A 20,456-nucleotide genomic window follows, 5' to 3' on the forward strand; every position below is an offset into this window, starting at 1 on the left:
CCTGAAAAATCTGTTTAGAACAGCGTACTATGTTGCAAAGAGTGAACTACCATTGGCAAAATTTAGCAGTCTTTGCAAACTTCAAAAAGCAAATGGCCAAGATGTTGGTTCCACTTACCTCTTACCCTTGACTTCAGTGGAAATTTCAGATTCAGGATCTGACACAGACTGATTCATGTTCTACACAGTTCTTGCAAGTTCATAGAAATTTCTGTTCAATTAGAACCAAGTATTTGAGTTGATGATTGTAATTTTTATACAGTTGTTGTGATTTGTATTTTAACAATTTTTTGATTAATTTTTGTTTCCGTTACAATATTATACTTTAATGTATAATATTATAAAGGAAACAAAACATAAAAAAAAATTGCTCTCTTTTTTATTCGGGCTATTTAAATTTATTTTGGGCTACCAAAAACTGAAGAGTACCGGCCGGAAGGGCTACCAGAGATTTTGAAATTTTACGAGCCTTGAGCTGATGTTTGCTGGAGCCGCAGCTGTAAAGCTGCTTTGGTATTTTGGTTATTGGTTATATTATTTTTGGTATATTGGTTTGGATATGTGGCGAGATGGGAAACATGAAGATGAAACCAGGAGATGTACTTACCAAATCATCAGAGCTGAACAGGTGATGGAAAAATAGGTTTACCTTTTAGGTGACATGAGTGAGTTGAAGGGAAGTTATGAACTGTTTCTGAGAGACAAATAGCACCAGGATCCTTTTCTACGCAGCTGACAGCTGGTAACTGTGCAGGGGCGGGTCTAGCAAAGTTTTGCCAGGGGGCCAGGTAGGGCATTAACAGGGAAAGGGGGGCACAAAGAAATACTTTTCTTTCATAGTCTCATTTAAAATGTCTAGCTTTTAATAAATAATTATCTGAATCTTACAACCAAAGTGGTCATCTGATGTAAAATGTATTGAAATCCATTATTGTACATAGTAAATTTCTTTCAGGGTCCCATCATAATTTCTTCAGAAGTAAGTACTAACATATGATACCAGTATTTTCCCACATTTTCTAGATGCTGTACCAGTACTGTGTGTAAAATGCGATCAAAAAGTCAATTAAGTGTTATTCTTTCTCACCTTTCTTTCTGTCTCCTTTCACTTTTTAAAGGTTTACATGTTAGAAAAAATATTTTGTGCTGCCATGCTGTTTATTGATGTGGTAAATAAATAGTTTATGAAAATATTACTAAATCTGTCATTTATTTATTTTAATATTCATTAATGATCTAGTCTCAGCTTTAGTCTTCTCTGTCTTAATTTCAGGTTTTCTCTATGTGTTGTAGATAGTTCAGGAGGTTAACTCGACCAAGCAGTCTTTTAGTTTGTTTAGAATACCAGAACAGGGAGGATGGTGTAGGTTTAAGTTTATTAGATTGATACATATATACCAACAAGACAGTGTGCATCACTGTCACAACAATATTTATATTCATTCAAAGGTTTTTTATGCTATATCAATTGCCCAAATACAGCGGTCATCCCACACCTGGTCCACGCATTAAAGGGGAACAGACTGTCCAGAGAGGGGAAAGAAGCGCGACAACTAAGAGAATTGACACCTATTGGGTATAAAGATAGCAATCTGTGGTTATACTGGCTAATACAGAGTGCAAAAGAGCAAAAGGTGTCAGACTGTGTGGCATGCGCAGCCACCCGCCCGCACATATTCACTGAACCTGGTTCTCTCTATCCCACTGACACATGGGGACTTGGTTGTATGCTTAAACTAACCAGAAGTGCTGTCTCTACAGGAAACTGCTCCACTTTGACCAGTCTATTCCCACAAATTGACACAAAACAGGTCCTGTCACCCCGAGAAAAGCTAATTATACTGGTTTTAATTTTACAGTAAGCAATAAGGGAACCCACAAGCATGACGCGGGAGAGGTTGACTCTGACTGGTGCGCTGTGACGTATCCGGCCAGAGGAAAGGTAAATCGAGAAAATGGCACCTACATAGGCGTGTGGGCGCGTGCAGGTTTGTACTACTATTGCGATGAGTACAGGCTATACGTCAGAATCCCTAGCGGGACTTCTGGCCTGTGTGCCATTGTACGTGTCGGGGTGCCTTTAGTTTTAGTGGGTAAAAAGGAGGTGCAACTGGGTAAACCCTGCACTGCCCAATTAACAGCGAGGCGCAGACGTCATGTTTTGAGGAAGCGCTCGACAGGCTCATTTGGACCTTTCTGTGGGTTCACTAACGTATATAGATGCTATTAGTGTGCCCAGAGGGGTGCCTAATGAGTTGTTGCGGCTGGGTTTGAGAATTTGCCTGTGGTTGCGGGGATTATTCCAATTATTCCAAATAAGAATGTGGACTGTATTCATTACGTCCACTACACAGGTTAGGTTGGCAAACTTAACCTGTGATGCAGTAGAAGGATTAGCAAAGCAATTAGGACACTCTTCTCTTCCCAACAATACTGCCCCAGAAGGAATTGTGACCAGAGCACTGGAAGGCCTGAAGACCTTGTCTAACTCCATGCCTGAGCACTCGGGAGTCGACAATTCGCTGGAGGAGTGGATGACCTCTGTCTTTGGGCAATGGACGGGTTGTATCATGTCCATTAGGGTTTCTTTATCCGTTTTTATAGCTATTTTGGTAACTTGTGGTTGTTGCTGTTGTGTGCCGTGTATCCGAGCATTATTGGTAAGATTGATTAACCAGGCTGTTGGGGAATCAGATACCAGGGCAGACAACATGATGCTGCTGTTGGGAACTGAGTCAATACTTTGCTTTATATTAACTGTCATATAACTATATAGTGCAGTGTAAAGTGGACACGGCCCTGATAATAAAGACATTAGACTACGTGTCCTTTAGTGGTGGAATGTTGGAGACTCTCGCCCATGCTTGTCTGTAGAAGTAGATAAGAGGGAATCATCTCTCAGTGGAAATTTACTGGAATACTGTTGTTTAGACTAGAGTGGGACAGCCTGTAATATAACTGTTAGGCGCACACCGCCATTTCGAGATTCACGGCAGTGTGCCATGCAGAATGTATCTCCCTTCCAGAAGTAATAAAAGTGTAAAATAGTCTACTGAGCAGTGTGTTGTCTTCTATCAGATGCTTATGAGGAATCAAAAGAACTTGGTGAAAAGTTGATATTTAACGAAATACTCTAGGAATAGCAAGTATCCTTCAAGTAATAAATGCATGAACTAGTTTAACATCATTCCTCTGAGACAGGATATTTATAATTTTAAAGATATTGTGCAAGAAAGCAGTCCTAAATATTAGTTTAATATGTGCATTGAAGGACATATCCTGGTCAAATATGACTCCAAGGTTCCTCCCAGTGTTACTGGAGGCCAAGGTAATGCCATCCAGAGTAAAAATCTGGTTAGTTACCATAACCTCAGTTTTATCTGAATTTAGAAGCATAAAATTGGAGGCCATCCAGGTCTTTATGTCTTTAAGATATTCCTGCAGTTCAGTTAATTTGTGTGTGTTATCTGGCTTAATGGATAGATAAAGTTTTGTGTCATCTGTATTGCAGTGAAAATGTATACTATGACTTCTGATGATGCTGCCTTAGGGAAGCATGTATAATGCAAACAGAAATGGTCCTAGCACTGAACCCTGTGGCTTTTGAAGTAATTGTTTAACTACTGCCACCTTGAAGGCCTGTGGTACGTAGCCGATTATCAGAGATAGGTTGATCATATTTAAGATTGAAGCATTAATTAATGGTAGGACGTCTTTGAGCAGTCTTGTAGGAATGGGGTCTAAAAGACAGGTTGATGGTTTGGAGGAATTACTGAAGTTAACTCAGAAAGATCAATTGGAGAAAAAGACACAATGGTACTGAAAGTAGCTGTAGATAATGTTACATCTGTGAGATGATTATGAGTCTTCTTTTTTTTCCGCTCTGACCTTTTGTCAGCCTGGCTACAGTGCTGAAGAGAAACCTAGGGTTGATCTTTCTTCAATCAGTGATGAATAGTAAGATGTCCTAACATTACGGAGGGCTTTCTTATAAAGCAACAAACTATTTCTCCAGGCTCTGCAGGTCTGTCCTTTAACATTATAAATGTCTGTCCACAGGGTGTGTGCTGTGTTTTGGAGGAAATCTTCCTTTTTACATCTTTATTTAATATTCACTCTGCTGCTTACTTACAGTGTGTGTTTGTATGTAAATATAACTACACTGTAATTTTACATAAATTCTAAACATGTAATGATGCCCATACCCTCAGACGGTGTTACAGCATGTTACTGACACGTCTGTAATTCTGAGCAGTCCATGAAGAACATTATTAAAGCAGAGAGTCTGAACTTCACTGATGGTCTGAGAGTCATCTGAGGTGAAGCAAAACTACAAGAAATAAAGCATACATAACGCTTCTGTGACACTTTTAACCCCCGATAGCACGAGAGGAACCACAACAGGAAGTTGACACGACAGATAAAACAAAATGATTTTTATCAGCAAACACACACACTCAGCCTTTAATCTTACAGCAGCGACCCCTGAATGTTATTAAGCTCCATCTCCACAGGAGGTATAAAGTTCAGTGTGAACAAAGACAGGGTGACGACGCCTTCAGCAGAAAAATGGAAAAATTCAGACTTTTATTTTTTATCACAGCGTGAGAGGAAGCTGAGACGAAGAGCGGACGTCATAGTGGGCACACACACACACACACACACACACGCACACACACACACAGGGCAGGGTAAAGAGGAAGGCTCGCGCTGAGGTTTCTCACTGCTTCGTATTTCTCTTTAATCGCAGCGTTTAGTGTTTGTTGGATGCTGTGCAGCTGCATCATCGCCCTCATCATCCTCGTCCTCACCTGTGCGGCATCAGCAGCCAGCTTCATTAACCACCGCCACACCTGTGAGTTTTCTCTGATTGGAGCTTTTGTTGTAACGCTGACAGTTGGACAGTCAGACCTCAGCTTTTCTTCACGTTCCTCTGAAGACCGTTTCAGGCTGGAAACAGAGTCTAAAGCTCAGAGGTGGCACTTTGAACCTTCAGGTGTGTTTTTCCTGCTTTTCAGTAAGTTTGGGGTTAAACTCTCTCAGATGATGTAATGTGTGGCTTTTTTTTTTGATAAGATCAGGCGTGCTGCAGCGAGGCGTTTTCTGTTGATTTATCTTGAAAAGATTGAACTGATAAGACAACGTTTTCCTGCGAACAGCACGTTCCGTCAGCTGCTTGCATGAGGGCAGAAACCACACAGTAAAATTCTCTTTACCGCATCAGGAACAAAGTTTAATCAAAGAGAAACCAAGTCCATCAGCTGTGCAGCGTCTCTGCAGCTCAGAAACATCGTTGTTAAATCTCTCCGAGATAAAGTTTGTGCTCGCTGAAAGGATAGGTCGCGGCCACGCTCACCGTCACCTGCAGGTTAACAACCTTCAACAGGAACATCAAAGCAGATAATAAACTTTTTTTTTTTTTACTTTATTCAAGTTTTTACCAAAAAATCAGATTTTAAACTAAGAAAAAGAAAAAACTGTTAAAACTCAGTTCAACAAGTTTTCGGCAACCTGAACCTTTCCACACGTCGGAAACAAGAAACACTCAATGACCTTTGACCTTTGGCCAGCCTGAGTGCAGGTGAGGGGCCGCTCTCAGAGTCCTTCTGAGAGCGGCCCCTGAGTGTAAAAGTGTAAGCAGAGGCCGAGGTGAGCTCCAAGCTGCCCTGAACTGCTCGCTCACATTTCTGCATAAGCAGAAGCTAAATCTTCCCATGAGCCTCGGCGGGACGGCGATGCGGCGTCTGTGTCGTGCAGGTTAAACTGATCTTAAAGGAGAAATAAACGCTTCCTCAAATGCCTCGGGTTCCTGCTCTGCACTTCTGCTCCCAGCGGCCTTCGGCTCTAATTTGTCCCCTCAGACTTCCCATATTTCAAATGTCACCTGCGGGGAAGCGAAAGGTCCAGAAGACCTCAGATGATTTCATCCGCCACGCCGCCCGAAGGATGCACGCAGCGGAACGTCGGACGCGCGAGCAACGGGAAATGGCCACTTCCTGTTTGTGTCCTTCTGTCACCTGCTCAGGTGTTTGTGTAATTAATTTCCTGAACACCAGCAACTGATCTTAGGCCATCATTCAGCACACCTGCCCGCATACTCCAACTCCATACTCTATTATATTACCCGCACCGTGACTACTGCACGTACTGAACTTTATTTAAAGCACGAACACACCAATCAATTAAAAAAAAATCAATTAAAAACATAATAATATAAAAGTAAGACTGTCAAATAAAAAGTGTAGACTACATTATTCAGTTTAATTTTATTTATATTTTTATTTATACCAAATCACTACAAAACCTTAAAAGGGTAATAAATAAATACATTAATTTTAACCCAAGAAAATAATAAAGATAGAAGAAAATAGAAAAAAATTAAATTCAAACTAAATCACACTATAACATAAAAATGTTAAAAAAAAAAGAAGTTTAAAAGAAAACTAAAAGTATAAAAATCAAATATGATGCAAAATAAAATAAAGCAGACTGCAGAATAAATAAGAATAAATTACACAAAGGTAAAAAGGTCATAAAGATATAAAAATGAAACTAAATGAAATAACAATGAAATCATATTAAAAAGATGATGAAAAAAGCTACTTTCAGCTGCTCCCTTACTCACAAAGGGTCAAATTTCATTTCATTTCATTTAATAAAGTTAAATGGACTCGTGCCTTTTTTCTGCATGCAGCTTTTGTGACATTTGGACATTTATTGACTTCTAACTGCAGCTGATGGTTAGGATGAAGTTCTCCTATTTACAGGAAGCCCATCAATAAACAAACACACCTGAGCCTGTCAGGTAGGCCAACACCTGGCTCTGTCTGCTCAACTTTAATCTTTGATATGAAGATAAAAATGTGAATATGTGAAGAAGATGAAGAGGGGGAAGTGCTCGTTGGCGTCTTGTGATTGTGGGTGAAGTAACCGAGGGGGAAACCACGCATGCATGAAGTGGGTCACTCACTGTTTCTGACCTCTTTTCTGCAAACTTCCTGCAAATGCTCAAACACCTGAAAAGGCGTGATGCATCGCCGCAATGAGGACATCTTCATCGGAGTTTACCAGCAGCGGCAGCAGCTCGATGGAGCCGGCCTCTGCACCACTTTCACATGTTTAACATGTCAAAGTCCCGTTCAGTTTCAGGACTTGCCACTCAGCTGGGACAAGTCAGAGCGAGAGTGAGCACTGAAATCTGGAGGCTGTAAAGTGTGTCACTTATTAACATCTCAAAGCTTTTTGTGACTGGGACCGTCTGACGTGAACATTTGCTCTTTAAAAATAACTCCAGACTTTCCTCAGAAGCTGTTTCCATCTCACTCTATAGTAAAAAACTCACTGACAGCCACCTCAGTCTGTGCTGTAACCGACACTTACCTTCAGTCTCAAATCGAGCTCAGAACCCAAACGAGGGCCAGGAGCCTCCCGGGGTTCTTGCCTTGTTTATGATGACATGATTACATAACGTTCACATCCTAGTGCAGGAACATGAGCGTGACACATGCAGAGAACAGCGGCGGAAATCTGAAAATAAGATAAAACCTCTGACAAGGTGGAAACTGCTGATTCCTCAGAGGGAGACGATGGAAAAACAGGAACATGTAGAGTATTTGAGTGGACAATGGGACATTTCAAAGAAACAAGCTGTGGAGCTTACACCCACTGTGAGGCTTTGTCACTGTGATTGCATCAAAGTCACCAAAACCAGTTTTTAAATTAATGAATAAGAGAATAAGAAGAGTCACTGTGGTATTTTCAAAATGATGTTTCATCAGCCTGAAACACGTCTGCTTCAGGTTAAAGTTATGGTAATGGTGTGACACTTAGTTCTTGAAGTTTGGTTAGTTTAGTTAAAAGAAATACTGCGCTGCTTTGAGTCGTTTCTCTCTGATAGACTCCAAAAAACAGAGTCATCCTCACACACTGAGTCCCACAGAGTTCTGTACTTACTTCAATACTTCTTCACATCATACATGCACAAGAGAGAGGAAGTAAGAAGAGCAGGCAAGAGTGAAAGGGAAGGTTTGAAGATAGAATAGAATAGAATAGAATAGAATAGAATAGAATAATCCTTTAATTGTCCCACAAGGGGAAATTTGGTTGTAACAGCAGCCAAAAAGACACATATACAAACAAACAGTACACAGGACACAGAACAGAAACATACACAATTTTTCTCAAATATTTACATTAAGGACAATGGTTACTATATACAGAGAGTACTGTACAGTTATTAAATTAAATAAAAATAACCAGGTTGTAGTGCGAATCGGTTGATTAACTTATTGCAGTTACAGTGCTGATGTAAACCTCTGTGTTTGTTGGGAGCAGTTCTGATTGTACAGTCTGACAGCTGCAGGGAGGAAGGACCTGCGGAAACGCTCCTTCATGCATCTAGGATGCAGCAGTCTGTCACTGAAGCAGCTCTGCAGTTCAGCAACATTTACATGCATGGGGTGGGAGACTGTCCATCAGAGATGTTATTTTGGCCAGAGTCCTTCTGTCTCCCACCACCTGCACTGGGTCCAGGGTGCATCCCAGAACAGAGCTGGCCTTCCTGATGAGTTTATCCAACCTCTTCCTCTCAGCTGCTGATAAACCGCTGCTCCAACATACAACACTGTAAAAAATGACAGATGCCACCACAGAGTCATAGAAGGTCTTTAAAAGCGCTCCCTGTACTCCAAATGACCTCAGCCGCCTCAGCAGGTAGAGTCTGCTCTGACCCTTCCTGTAAAGAGCATCAGTGTTGTGGCTCCAGTCCAGTTTATTATTCAGGTGAACACCCAGGTACCTATAAGAGTCCACTATCTCAATGTCCACTCCCTGGATGTTCACCGGTGTCAGTGTGGTGGGTCTGCGTCTCCGGAAGTCCACCACCAACTCCTTGGTTTTCCCGGCGTTGATCAGCAGGTGGTTCTGCTGACACCAGTCAACAAAGTCCAGAGTCCACTGTCTGTACTCTGAGTCGTCCTCACCTGTGATGAGGCCGACTATGGCAGAGTCGTCAGATGGTAGTGAGACCTGCTGTGATGGATGGTTTGAACATGTGTAGAGGATGGAAAGTGGATATGTCAGACAAAACATGATGAAGATGGAGCTGCCAGGCAAGAGGAGAAGAGGAAGACCTCAGAGGAGGTCTTTGGATGTAGTGAAGAAGGACATGCAGAGGGTTGGTGTGACAAAGGAGGAAGCAGAGAAGATGGAGGCACATTATCTGCTGACAGAGCAGCTCAGAAAGGAAGAAGAAGAAGAAAATTCTCTTGGGCAATACCATTAGAAAGATCGTGTCTCAGAGGGATGATGAAAAACTAGTTCATGCATTTATTATTTGTAGGATACTTGAGGTTCCTAGAGTATTTAAAAGTAGAATGGGAGGCAGAGCCTCCAGCTTTCAGGCCCTTCTTCTGTGGAACCAGCTTCCATTTTGGATTCAGGAGACAAGCACTATCTCTACTTTTAAGACTAGGCTTAAAACTTTCCTTTTTGCTAAAGCATATAGTTAGGGCTGGATCAGGTGACCCTACACCTGAACCAGCCCTTAGTATTGCTGCTAAGTGTTTGCAGAGATACAGATGAAGAACGTGAATTGTATTTAATTTTTATGAAGATACAGAGCTCAGTCTTGATTAATGTGCAAACAGAAGACACTATAGCATCCACACGGCTTCATCATGTGTCCTCAGGTCTTCCTCTTGCCAACATCTTTGTTTCACTGTGAGTCCATCAGACACGTTTGCTGTAGTTTGATGTTTTTCTCTGCTTCCTTCATAGTGAATGAAGATGACCTACTCTGCAGAGGATTTGATGTCCAACCAAACATACACCATGGAGATGTTCAACCAATCATACACCACAGAGATGTCCTACCCAGAATATGACTATAATGGCAGTGGGTTGTTCGAACCTTGTTCTTTTCAGAAAAACCAGAGTGTGGCGGAGGTGATCGGCCCATACATTCACTCCATCATCTGCATCCTGGGCCTCATAGGAAACAGCCTGGTCATTGTCACCTACGCCTTCTACAAGAGGACCAAGTCCATGACTGACATCTACCTGTTCAACGTGGCCATCGCCGACCTGCTGTTCGTGCTGGCGCTGCCATTCATCGTCTACAATGAGCTGTGGTCGTGGCCGATGGGGCAGGTGGCCTGCAAGCTGCTACGCGGCTCCTACAGTGTGAACCTGTACAGTGGCATGCTGTTACTTGCCTGCATCAGCACCGACCGCTACATCGCCATCGTCCAGGCTCGGCGCAGCTTCAGACTGCGCTCGCTGTCATACAGCCGCATCATCTGCGCTATCATCTGGATCTTCGCTATACTTGTGTCCGTCCCCACCTTCTACTTCTACCACCGGTATGAGCCGTCACACACCAAGGGCTTCATGTTGGACCATGATAACCAAACCCAGAGCTCGACTCCTGAGTATGTCTGTGAGTTCAAGTTTGAAGACAAAAAAAGAGCCAAGGAGGTGAAGGTGGCCGTCCCCAGCACCCAGATCAGCGTGGGTTTCTTCCTGCCACTCTTCATCATGATTTTCTGCTACAGTGCCATCATCGTCACCCTGCTGAAGGCCAAAAACTTCCAGCGGCACAGAGCGGTGCGGGTGGTGCTGGTGGTTGTGGCTGTTTTCATCATCTGCCACCTACCCTACAACATAGTGCTCCTGTACGACACGGCCAACCTGTTTCGGGAGCGCCCATGTGGTGAGGCAGACATAGTGGAGATGGCCCTGACAGTGTCACAGACCATTGCTTACATGCACTGCTGCCTGAACCCGGTGCTGTACGCCTTTGTGGGGGTGAACTTCAGGAACCACTTCAGGAGGATCTTCAGGGACCTGTGGTGTCTTGGAAAGAAGTACATGGCTCCACGCCGCTTCTCCAGAGTCACCTCCGACTTCTACATGTCCTCCACTCGGCGCTCAATGGACGGGTCCAGCAACAGTGGCGCTTCTTTCACCATGTGAAGACATTTATGGGTTCATCTCTGAAGCTCCAGGTCTCTAACAACGAACCCGATTCACATCTGTTGCACCAACAAGATTCTTCAAGATAACCCCATGCTGCACCTCTTGCTCTACTTCATTTTTTAAATCTTGAAATATTCCAACTCCTGCATTTTCTTTCTTTTGTGTTTATTTCGTGAGTGATGACTGAAGACGAGTCTCCCGCAAAGCCTCCTGCTGTCTGTACTACACAAATGAAGCTGAGAGCTCATCATCTCCTGCAGCTGCAGATGATGAGCTCTAAGCGAGGATAAGAGTGACCTTGAAGAGTTTCTCTGACTGATGTGTTCCTGAAAAGACTGATGGCGACTTGAAACTTCGTGTCCTCTGAAGTTCTCAGAAAGGATGCTGAAACAGACTCTGATGTTCAGTCCTGCACAGCTGAATTATTCCTATGCTCAGGTAGCCATGTAACCTGCATATGCACCAATAATCAGCTGCCTCGCCATTGAATTCCTCCTCCCACAGGTGAACTACGCCCCCTGGTCCTGGTTCTGCTCATGAACCAGTTCTCCACCTACTGCAGCTTCTTGTTAGAGAGACCCTCCAGAACAGAACCAGAACTTAACCCACTGTAATCATCAGTACTAAGAACCCCGACAGCGAGCACATGAATTTTCAAATTAAGAGTGAGAGGGATTGTCCAAACCACAACACACCTGGTCAGCTCGCTGTGGTAACCTCAGACCAAAACCTTGAAGATCCCTTTGGTCCCCCAAACGTCGTCAGACTGGAAACCAATATGTTTGGTGAAAATGTCTGTGATTGCTTTGTGGAAACTTTCAATGAGCTGTTTTTACTGGAATTACTGCCGGCTGCCGCCCATGGATGCAGATTCATAAATGATGGCCAGCATGGTCTGAAGTACTGGTCATCAGGGTCAGGGGTCAGGCTTAGAGTTTGTTGCAGCCAGATGATCAATGTTACAGTGAATCTGTCATGTAAGTGTCACACAGTAAAAGATATCGATAAAAAGGGAGGAGCCTTACCCTGACCCCAGGCATGTTTTAAATCCTTTTTTAACATTTTGTACTTAAGAATTTTTTTATGTTAATTTGCTGTTTGCCATTTCATTCATATCAGAGCTGTGTGAGTAGTCTGCATTGATGCAAATGTGTAATCCTAATCTGCTCACGGGTGATTTCCAGGATTAAGAATTGAAACTTTTCAGAGGTTTTCACATCCTCATTTAAGTCGTGATGAAATTCAGTTTTTCAGTTTTAATTTCCTCTCAATGCTCAAACATTTAGAAAACGCTTTTCTTTATATCCAACTCTCATTTGTTGTGATTCCTATCATTCTTCTTTTTTAACTTCCTGTTCATACCTGAGTTTATTTTTATGACAATGAATGTATCCTGTGAATGTAATATTACATCTTAGCTGTCAGATTTTTGCCTTTCAGAATAAATGTTGTTTATTTCATCTATATCTACGAGTCTGAGTTTTTATTTTAACGTCTCTGTCATTCTGTGGCTCAACACAAGTTGGCGCCTTTAACGGGATTTAAAGCTCTGGCGTTTAAAGCACATTTACTGATTTCCTTTTAAAGGAGTATTTTCTTTGCTGTACTTACAGTTAGACTCCACAAAAACAGGACAATGGCACAGAACAGGACAAATCTGGGAATCCATGACACTGTGGGTCACTGGGCAAAATCGCACTAATTAAAACAGAATTACGATCAAATAAAAGACAAACATCAATATTTATATTATTGAGGAGAGGGCGGGGCGGCGGGGAATTCTCTGGCTGGCTGGAGCAGCGTCTAATAACCAACACGCAAAATAAAACAAAATAAAAACAAACCAACAAACACGAAAACACCAGACATTATGATACAGACTTATAATTTGCACCGTTGTTTTTTTCGAAATTCTATACGCGAAAAGTGAGCGCGAGAGCCCTCGGTGCGCCTGCTCGCTGCTGAAGTCAAAGTAAACTTTATTGTCATCTCCGCTTTATACAGTCCAGTATATAGAGAGACGAGACGACGAAGCTTCAGTTACAGCAATGCAAGTAAACAAACAATATATATAAGAAGAGTAAGAAAATAAATATACACTTTAGGACCAGGGGTAAAGGGATCAATAACAATTTAAAATTTATAATTTACAGTTTGATGATTTAAAGTCTCACACACATAACCCGTCGAAAGGGGAGGGGGCCGGCTGCTTCCAAATAGAGCACATTTCATTCATAATGTTGTAAATCCAAGCCCATTATGTATTCATGATTTGAATCCTGGGTTGTGTGAAAACCCAGAAATAAACCCTAGACAAAGCGAATCTGTGAACTAAGGTGTAGGTCTATTAGGTTATGTTGTGGTGATCCTCGAGTTGGGGGATGGGTGCTCATACTGGAGTGCAAAATTAAAACCAATGGAAGATGGACAAGAAAAGCTCAAAGCCATCAGGAGCTCAGTTTAGAAAAAAGAGAAAAGAAGAGGAGGAGAAACGAGCAAAAGATACAGGTAAGCAGATGTGTCACTGGATAATGGCAGGTCATCCTGAAACAATCAGAATCATAATCAGAATACTTTATTAATCCCTAAGGAAATTATGTGGGTTACAGTTGGTCCAAGAAGAAATTGTAAAAATAGTAACAGTAACAGACTAAACTCCAAACAATAATGTTACAGATTTTAATATTAATTAGTCTTTGTCAATTGTTGATTAGTCCTGTTCTCATTGTATGACGAATTATGATGGCTGTTTGCATACTATGCATACTCTCTTTCTCTTCATATGTGTGTGTGTGTGTGTGTGTGTGTGTGTGTTTCTCTGGTGAAATTCAGTATGGTTCCGACAACAGTTTTATGTTAATGTACAATCCTTAATATGTTTTGTGTGGACTGGGCAGAGGGAGTGCTCGCCCAGGGCGCCAAACAGGCTAGGACCGCCACTGGGAGTGTATCTCTTCACTAACTGGACCTCAGGACTTCACATACTGAAGTCTCGGTGTCAATGTTCTGTCACCTGTCCTGCCCTCCGCTAAATAATGAGACCATGTCTGTGTCTTGAGTTCATGACCATGAATAAGAAGGGTGCACATGAATGATATGGCCACACTGAGGGCAATCTGTGGATATGTGAGTTTATTAAAACAGACTGCCCAACACTGAAGTCACAACCTTCATGTCCTGATTTGTTTCTGGGCCTGAATTTTCATCAGTCAACTGTCACACTGCAATGATACATGGTATATTTGGTATGGTATATTTAAAGTGATGTTTTCTTCTCTTCATGGTACAGTGTGTAACATTTTCACTGCTAGGTGTCAGTAAACAGATTGCAGTTAACTGAGTTTTGTTTTTTCCCCAAACACTTTAAATTTATACTGTACCCCATAATGCCCAAGACCACCAGGTGTTTCAACTGCTGTTTGTATAAAGATATATATTTTGTACGCACTATGTTATAATATGTATGAATAATATCAGTACTTATGAGCAATAAATCAGGAAACAAAAAAGGCACATGTTTGTAGTGCCTCTGCTCAGGACGAGTGCAATATCAAGTTCAATAAAAAATGCTAAACATCCAACTAGGTTCAGAAGGAGGTTTTGACTTTAGAGACTCACAAAAGAAGATTTAATCAACATAAATGGTGATAATAACTATTTATTATCACTTTTCCTTTTAACAACCAAATGTAATTTCATTTACAAACACTTTAAATCCTGACATAGGTTGCTTCTACTAAAACTGAACTGCTTCAATAAAACCAGAACAAGTTCCTGTATTTGAATACTTTCCTCTATCCTGGGGGTTTTGGCTAACTGCACATAGCAGCTAGCATCACACTGATAGCATTAGCATATTTTAAACACCTATGCCACACTAGAAGTAACAACAAGAAAAGTAAAATCAATACACAACAATCTCATAACTTCTGACTGGATTTTACAAAAGTCTCTGAGCTTCACTGCCACACTTCATTCCCTAAACACAACTGTTAGCTAACCGGAGTGTGTAACTCCCCAGGATTTCCAAGCGCTAATAACACAACGCAAGCTAGATTCTTTGTGCTTAGGGTTCAGGGCCTGATAAAAGAGTTGTCATGGAATGGCTGTACGCAGGCAGGAAAAGGGCTCACACGCTGGACTCAAAGGCAGAACGTGAACTTAAACACTGTTTATTGCAGGCTTGGAAATGATACAAACAACAAAACTAAACTGTGGTAAACTAAGGCTCTGAACGCACTAGAAAATGCACAGCATGAGGGAGAACGCAACACTGACAAAGAGAAACACGGGGCTTAAATACACTGAGGGATAACAAGGGCAATGAGACACAGAAGGAGAGCACAGCTGGGTCTGACATAAACTGGTCTGTGGCGCAAAAAAGGTTGGGGACCGCTGCTGTACAGCATGAGGGTTAATAGAACCGTACTCATATGAATATGATGTGTAAACTGATTTATTCTTGTACCTTCATGCCATAGCGGCCCAATTCTTCACCCCAGTGAAGAGGTGATCGTTTTCTCCTCTTTTTAATAAATTAAGCCGTTTGGTCTTTGTTCCCCACAACATATCACCAATTCGAAAAAATCAAAATTAGCTGTATGTAAGCGGCAATACATGAAAAACCACGGGACCCACCATACAAGCTGGTTTACGGTTATTTAAATAAAAAAAAAAACATGTCTATGCAGATGCCCAAAGCTTAACAACACAACCGCTATAACAATTTAACTTTTGTACAACCAGATTTTCATATACTTACATTTGAAAGTGTTTTCCTCTCCCGCTTCGACCACCACCATCGTTATCAGAAACAAATCTCCTGTATGACCCGCAATGAATCCTGGGATATAGTAGGACACGAAGGATACATCGGACCCATCCATAAAATTAGGGGAAAAGTAGGAGGCATTTGTCGCCACATTTTGAGTACTCTTTGAATTCGGACAGCCTTTGTCGTGTCGCTGTGATGTCATTGCATGCAAATATGGCATTTTAAGCATCCTTCCCCTGAATTCGGACACAGCCAGCCTCTCTCTCTTTCTCTCACCACTCCACTTGGGCGGAGCTCATTGCGGGCTCCCGCCCTTGGCCCACACACCTGTTGGCCATCAGCCTGCCATTATCTGCTTGTCATGTAGGGCTGGGACGTAGGCAGGCTCATTGCTGGGTGATTGTGCAACACATATTAGTTTTCCACTCTAGCCTCAGTGAAAATCTCTAGTGATAATTTGTGATTCTGTGTAATTGATCTGTCGTGTATAGTTTTCCCGGACCCGTGACCTTACCAGCTGTGTGGACCTGTGCAAGTCAGAGTGTGATGGAGAGAACGAGTGCGAGTGAGCTTCCCCCTCTTCCTGGATTCCCCTCAGACCCTAGGGACCCCGAATTTCCCTCACTGTATATACTTTGCACCTGGTGTCTGTGTAAATCAGTGGTTCTTAACCTGGGTTCGATCGAACCCTAGGGGTTCGGTGAGTCAGTCTCAGGGGTTCGGCAGAGCCTCCGCCGTGACATGCACGGCTCGTTTGTGCACAAGTAAAAAACATATCTATGTTTTGAATTTGAAAAAAAAAAAAACATTTTATTTTTCACTAAAGAGGGGTTCAGTGACTGCGCATATGAAACTGGTGGGGTTCGGTACCTCCAACAAGGTTAAGAACCACTGGTGTAAATAAACTCTATTTTGAACTGTACACCGTTCTGCACCTGAGTCCCCACCATCGCTTGTGATAGTGTAATCACAGTAGTCCCTGACTTGCTCGCACACCGTCATTAAGTTCTGACAGTTTCACACAAATAAAAGCAATTACCTATATACAACAAAATCTGCAGCCAAAAGATGTTAGGTCTGAGCACATGAAAAAGAGTGAGTATTTGTGTGCTGTTACTTTGTGGTGGTTCAGTTGCTGTGTATTTGGAGTTTCACTCGAACAACTTTAAACTGGTTGAATGGCCAGAGATGAGCGTTTTCATCCAATGTCAGTTCAGAAATGTAACCAAGTGCACAGTGCCTTGTAAAAATATTCATAGCTCAAACCTTCTTTTTTTTTTAAAAAAAATGTCACAGTACAAAAGCAAACTTTAATGTGAAGTTTTGTGAGTTAGTTCACTTTCTGAAAAACACATGCAGGTCCATACCAATAAAGAAGTAAATATAAAGTCCATAATGCCACATTTGAATAAATAGTAAACTAAGATTCCCAAAGCTGAACAACCATGGTGTCATGTTTCGGCTGTGTGCAGGCAGGAGAAGGACCCAGATGCAAAACTCACCATACAGGAATTAAACTCAAAAAGCTGCTTTATTGCAGAATGGCATGAAAAAAATATAACAAAACTAAACTGAGACATGGCTAACTAACACGCAGGGAAACACAACCATGAGGGAGACTATGACACTGACAAAGAGAAACACAGGGCTTAAATATACTGGGGGATAACGAGGGGATGAGACACAGAAGGAGAGCACAGCTGGGAGTAATCAGGCTGGACGAGACAAGGGAAGCAAAACTAGAATCACTCACATGAGACACGGACCTTCAAAGTAAAACAGGAAACACTGACTGAACTCTAGACATGCAAACCTAACAGCAACTGAGGAGACAGAACATAGGGACCTGAAACATGGGACAGAAAGGCACAGTAGACACAACATGGACATAACGCCACAGGGAAAGAGTAAAACAAAACACAGAACCTCTTAGAAAATAAAACAGGAAACATAATGAAACACAGACATGACTACATGAGCTTGACAACAAAACAGACATGAAACACATGAAGGGCAAGGGAGACTAAACAGGGGTTGGAAGACACAAGGGAAATCTAATAACAAAGAACTATAAAAACCTAGGCATGATGAAAATGAACTTAGAAAACTTGAAGGGCTTAAACATAAACTACAAGTCAAAACGCTGGGTCAAAAGACCCAGGACCGTGACACATGGTGTCATTCAGATCTTACATAAACTGACAAACTCTTCCTGTAGGGTAGTTCTATATCAACTAAAAAAACAGCTTGACTGTGAGGGGATTGCTGTGCTTTGCAGAGTTTGTTTTATGATTATTGTCGCCCTATTATAAGTTATAAGCAGGTGAAACTTGAACTCTACACTGTCTACATAGTCCAGCTTCAGTGTTTAATACAAAACATCAGCTGTAACTATGATGTCACAGTAAAAAGAAGAAGAAAATAATACTGAACACCACAGATTCAGAGATGTTCTAAATGCTTTGTGTTAAGAAGTGTGTAACATTTTATTTTTCAGATATTTTTAATCGTTGAATTTATCATTAGCAGGACTGTAAACATCATTCCACAGTCCTGGTTTTTAACAATGGAATTACGAGCTGGCCTAACTGTAGTAGCGATAAAAAAATAAACAGAGCGGTTCAATAAAATGAAGAGCCAGGAAAAGACTGGAAACGCTTTGATGTTCAAGTCCTCTGAAGAACAGGTTACTTTGCTCTGCTCTCTCTGTAAAGCTTCACTTTTGTCATACTCCCAACCTCTTCCAAGAAACTGAAGTAGAACTCTGCACTCTGTGACTTTCTGACGATGGAGTAATTGTTAATCTTTTGTGAATTCTGAGCGGCTGATTAACTAAAGCCAAGAGAGAAACTGAAGGCAGAGCTACAGACAGATGAAGAGGTGGTTAGGAAGAGAACAATCAAGCCAAGGTTTGATTTTTACAGATTTGTCACAAGTATCCAACATTTTGGATACTTGTGGATTTTGGACTGGATTTTGGACTGATGAGTATTTGAAATGTCAGCAATTCTTTTATTGTAGTTCCAACACTGATTAATCAGTTGTCGTGAATAAAGCAAATGTCTCAATAACTCAGTAAAAGTAACAAGACTTGTTGTGGTCTCTTTTGTTTGGTGATACTGACTCCGATAGTGAAACAAAGGGGTTAAAAAAAGAGACCCAGCAATTTCCCCTCTGCTCCAACACCACTGATTCTATCTGATTCTATAGAATGTATGTTGCAACCTGCCAAATATGTTTGCCTCAGGTGTTTTATACCTAAACGTTGTGTCAGGGTTCCTGGGTCGTTGACCCAGTGTTTTCAGTTTTGTCATGTTCAGTTTATTTTGCCACATCAATGTTGTTCTCACTTCCTGTTTTTTTCTGTGTTAGCTCGTCTCATGTGTCGTTAGCCAGATTATGTTCAGCTGTGTACTCACCGGTCTCTCATTATCATCCTCATCAGTCTGTGTATTTAAGTCTTCTGTTTCCACTCGTTCACCGTCGTGTCATTGATGTTGTCTACGCCATACATGTTTCCAGTCCAGCCAGCCCGTTCAGTCATTTCAGTTCAGCCAGCTATGTTAGTTCAGTCAGTCCTCCGGACGGATGACCATGTCCTGTTCATCCGCTCGTCATAATAAACACTAGCCTTCACCTATCTGTGAGTCCAGTGTTTGGGTCCTCCTTTCCTCGCATCCACACACGACACAAGCCCTGACAATTTGAAAGAAAATGTGTCTTCCAGTTATGTATGTATACAGTACATAGCATCAGAAATAAGTCAATACAAAATGTTTGTAAGTTGTGCAATAATGCCGTTATTTAAAAATACTAATTGCTAAATGCTGTAATAAAACACTTGTATTGAACTGGTCTTCAATTTGGTGTAATCTTTTGAATTAGCTATTGTACTTTTCTAACTTCAATTATTTAATAACATAATAGCATAAATATCAAAGATGTAACGTCCATGTTAAAGGGCTTTCTTTTTATAACAAACATGCAGCTGTTTGTAGTTTATTGTCAGATATTGTATTGAAACAACCTACAAAGAAACCAGGAATTTGAGTCTGGAAAAAAGCAACACGGTGACCCGGGGAGTTACCCGGGGAGGAGATGCTAACGAGGATGGAGATGAGTCGGCTGACTCGGAACTCCTGCTGTCTGATGACGAGGAGGAAGATTCCACCTCCTTGGCTAGCATGAGCTGGGCTGCAAAGCCCTCGGCTACCAGCGAGGTTGAAAAACCAACACCGCCGTCTCACCTGGATCTCGACATGCAGGACATGTGCAAGCGCGCAGCTGCTAGGCTCAACATCCCGTGGCCCACCATACAAACCGAGGTTGTAAAATCTCGTTTTGACGGAAAGAAATAGCTGAAGGCGAAAAAGGCGGGGAAGCATGTGTTGCCTGTTTTCCCGGAACTACTCGATGAGATAGCGGTGACGTGGAAAGCAAAAGCTTACAGCCAGAAACACCCCACGCTCTCTGCTGGATTGTGAGGGGATGGAGTCTATCGGTCTCCGCCAGATGCCACAAGTGGAGCCGTTGGTAGCGCTTCCAGTCTAGCCTTACAGATAAGTGCTACAAGGCAGCGGCTCTGTCGGTAAGAGCCCACAACGCCTCCTCCATGCTAATGGCTTACCAAGCTGAGCTAGAAGAGGACATGACAGCTAAACCAGATACCACAGTGTGGGAAGAAATCTGCGTTATAACTGACCAC

At 42.0% G+C, this 20,456-nt stretch overlaps 1 protein-coding gene across 1 annotated transcript; it reads left to right on the plus strand.

Moving 5' to 3' along the window:
* Positions 1 to 9,736: 9,736 nt before the first annotated feature.
* Positions 9,737 to 12,396, plus strand: ccr6a (chemokine (C-C motif) receptor 6a). The gene has a single exon (XM_063496366.1). It carries the CDS (start codon positions 9,781 to 9,783, stop codon positions 10,972 to 10,974), a length of 1,194 nt encoding a protein of 397 aa, XP_063352436.1. The 5' UTR covers positions 9,737 to 9,780; the 3' UTR covers positions 10,975 to 12,396.
* The last annotated feature ends 8,060 nt before the right edge of the window (positions 12,397 to 20,456 follow it).

This window comes from Pelmatolapia mariae, linkage group LG15 (genome assembly GCF_036321145.2).
Source record: "Pelmatolapia mariae isolate MD_Pm_ZW linkage group LG15, Pm_UMD_F_2, whole genome shotgun sequence".
NCBI lineage: Eukaryota > Metazoa > Chordata > Actinopteri > Cichliformes > Cichlidae > Pelmatolapia > Pelmatolapia mariae.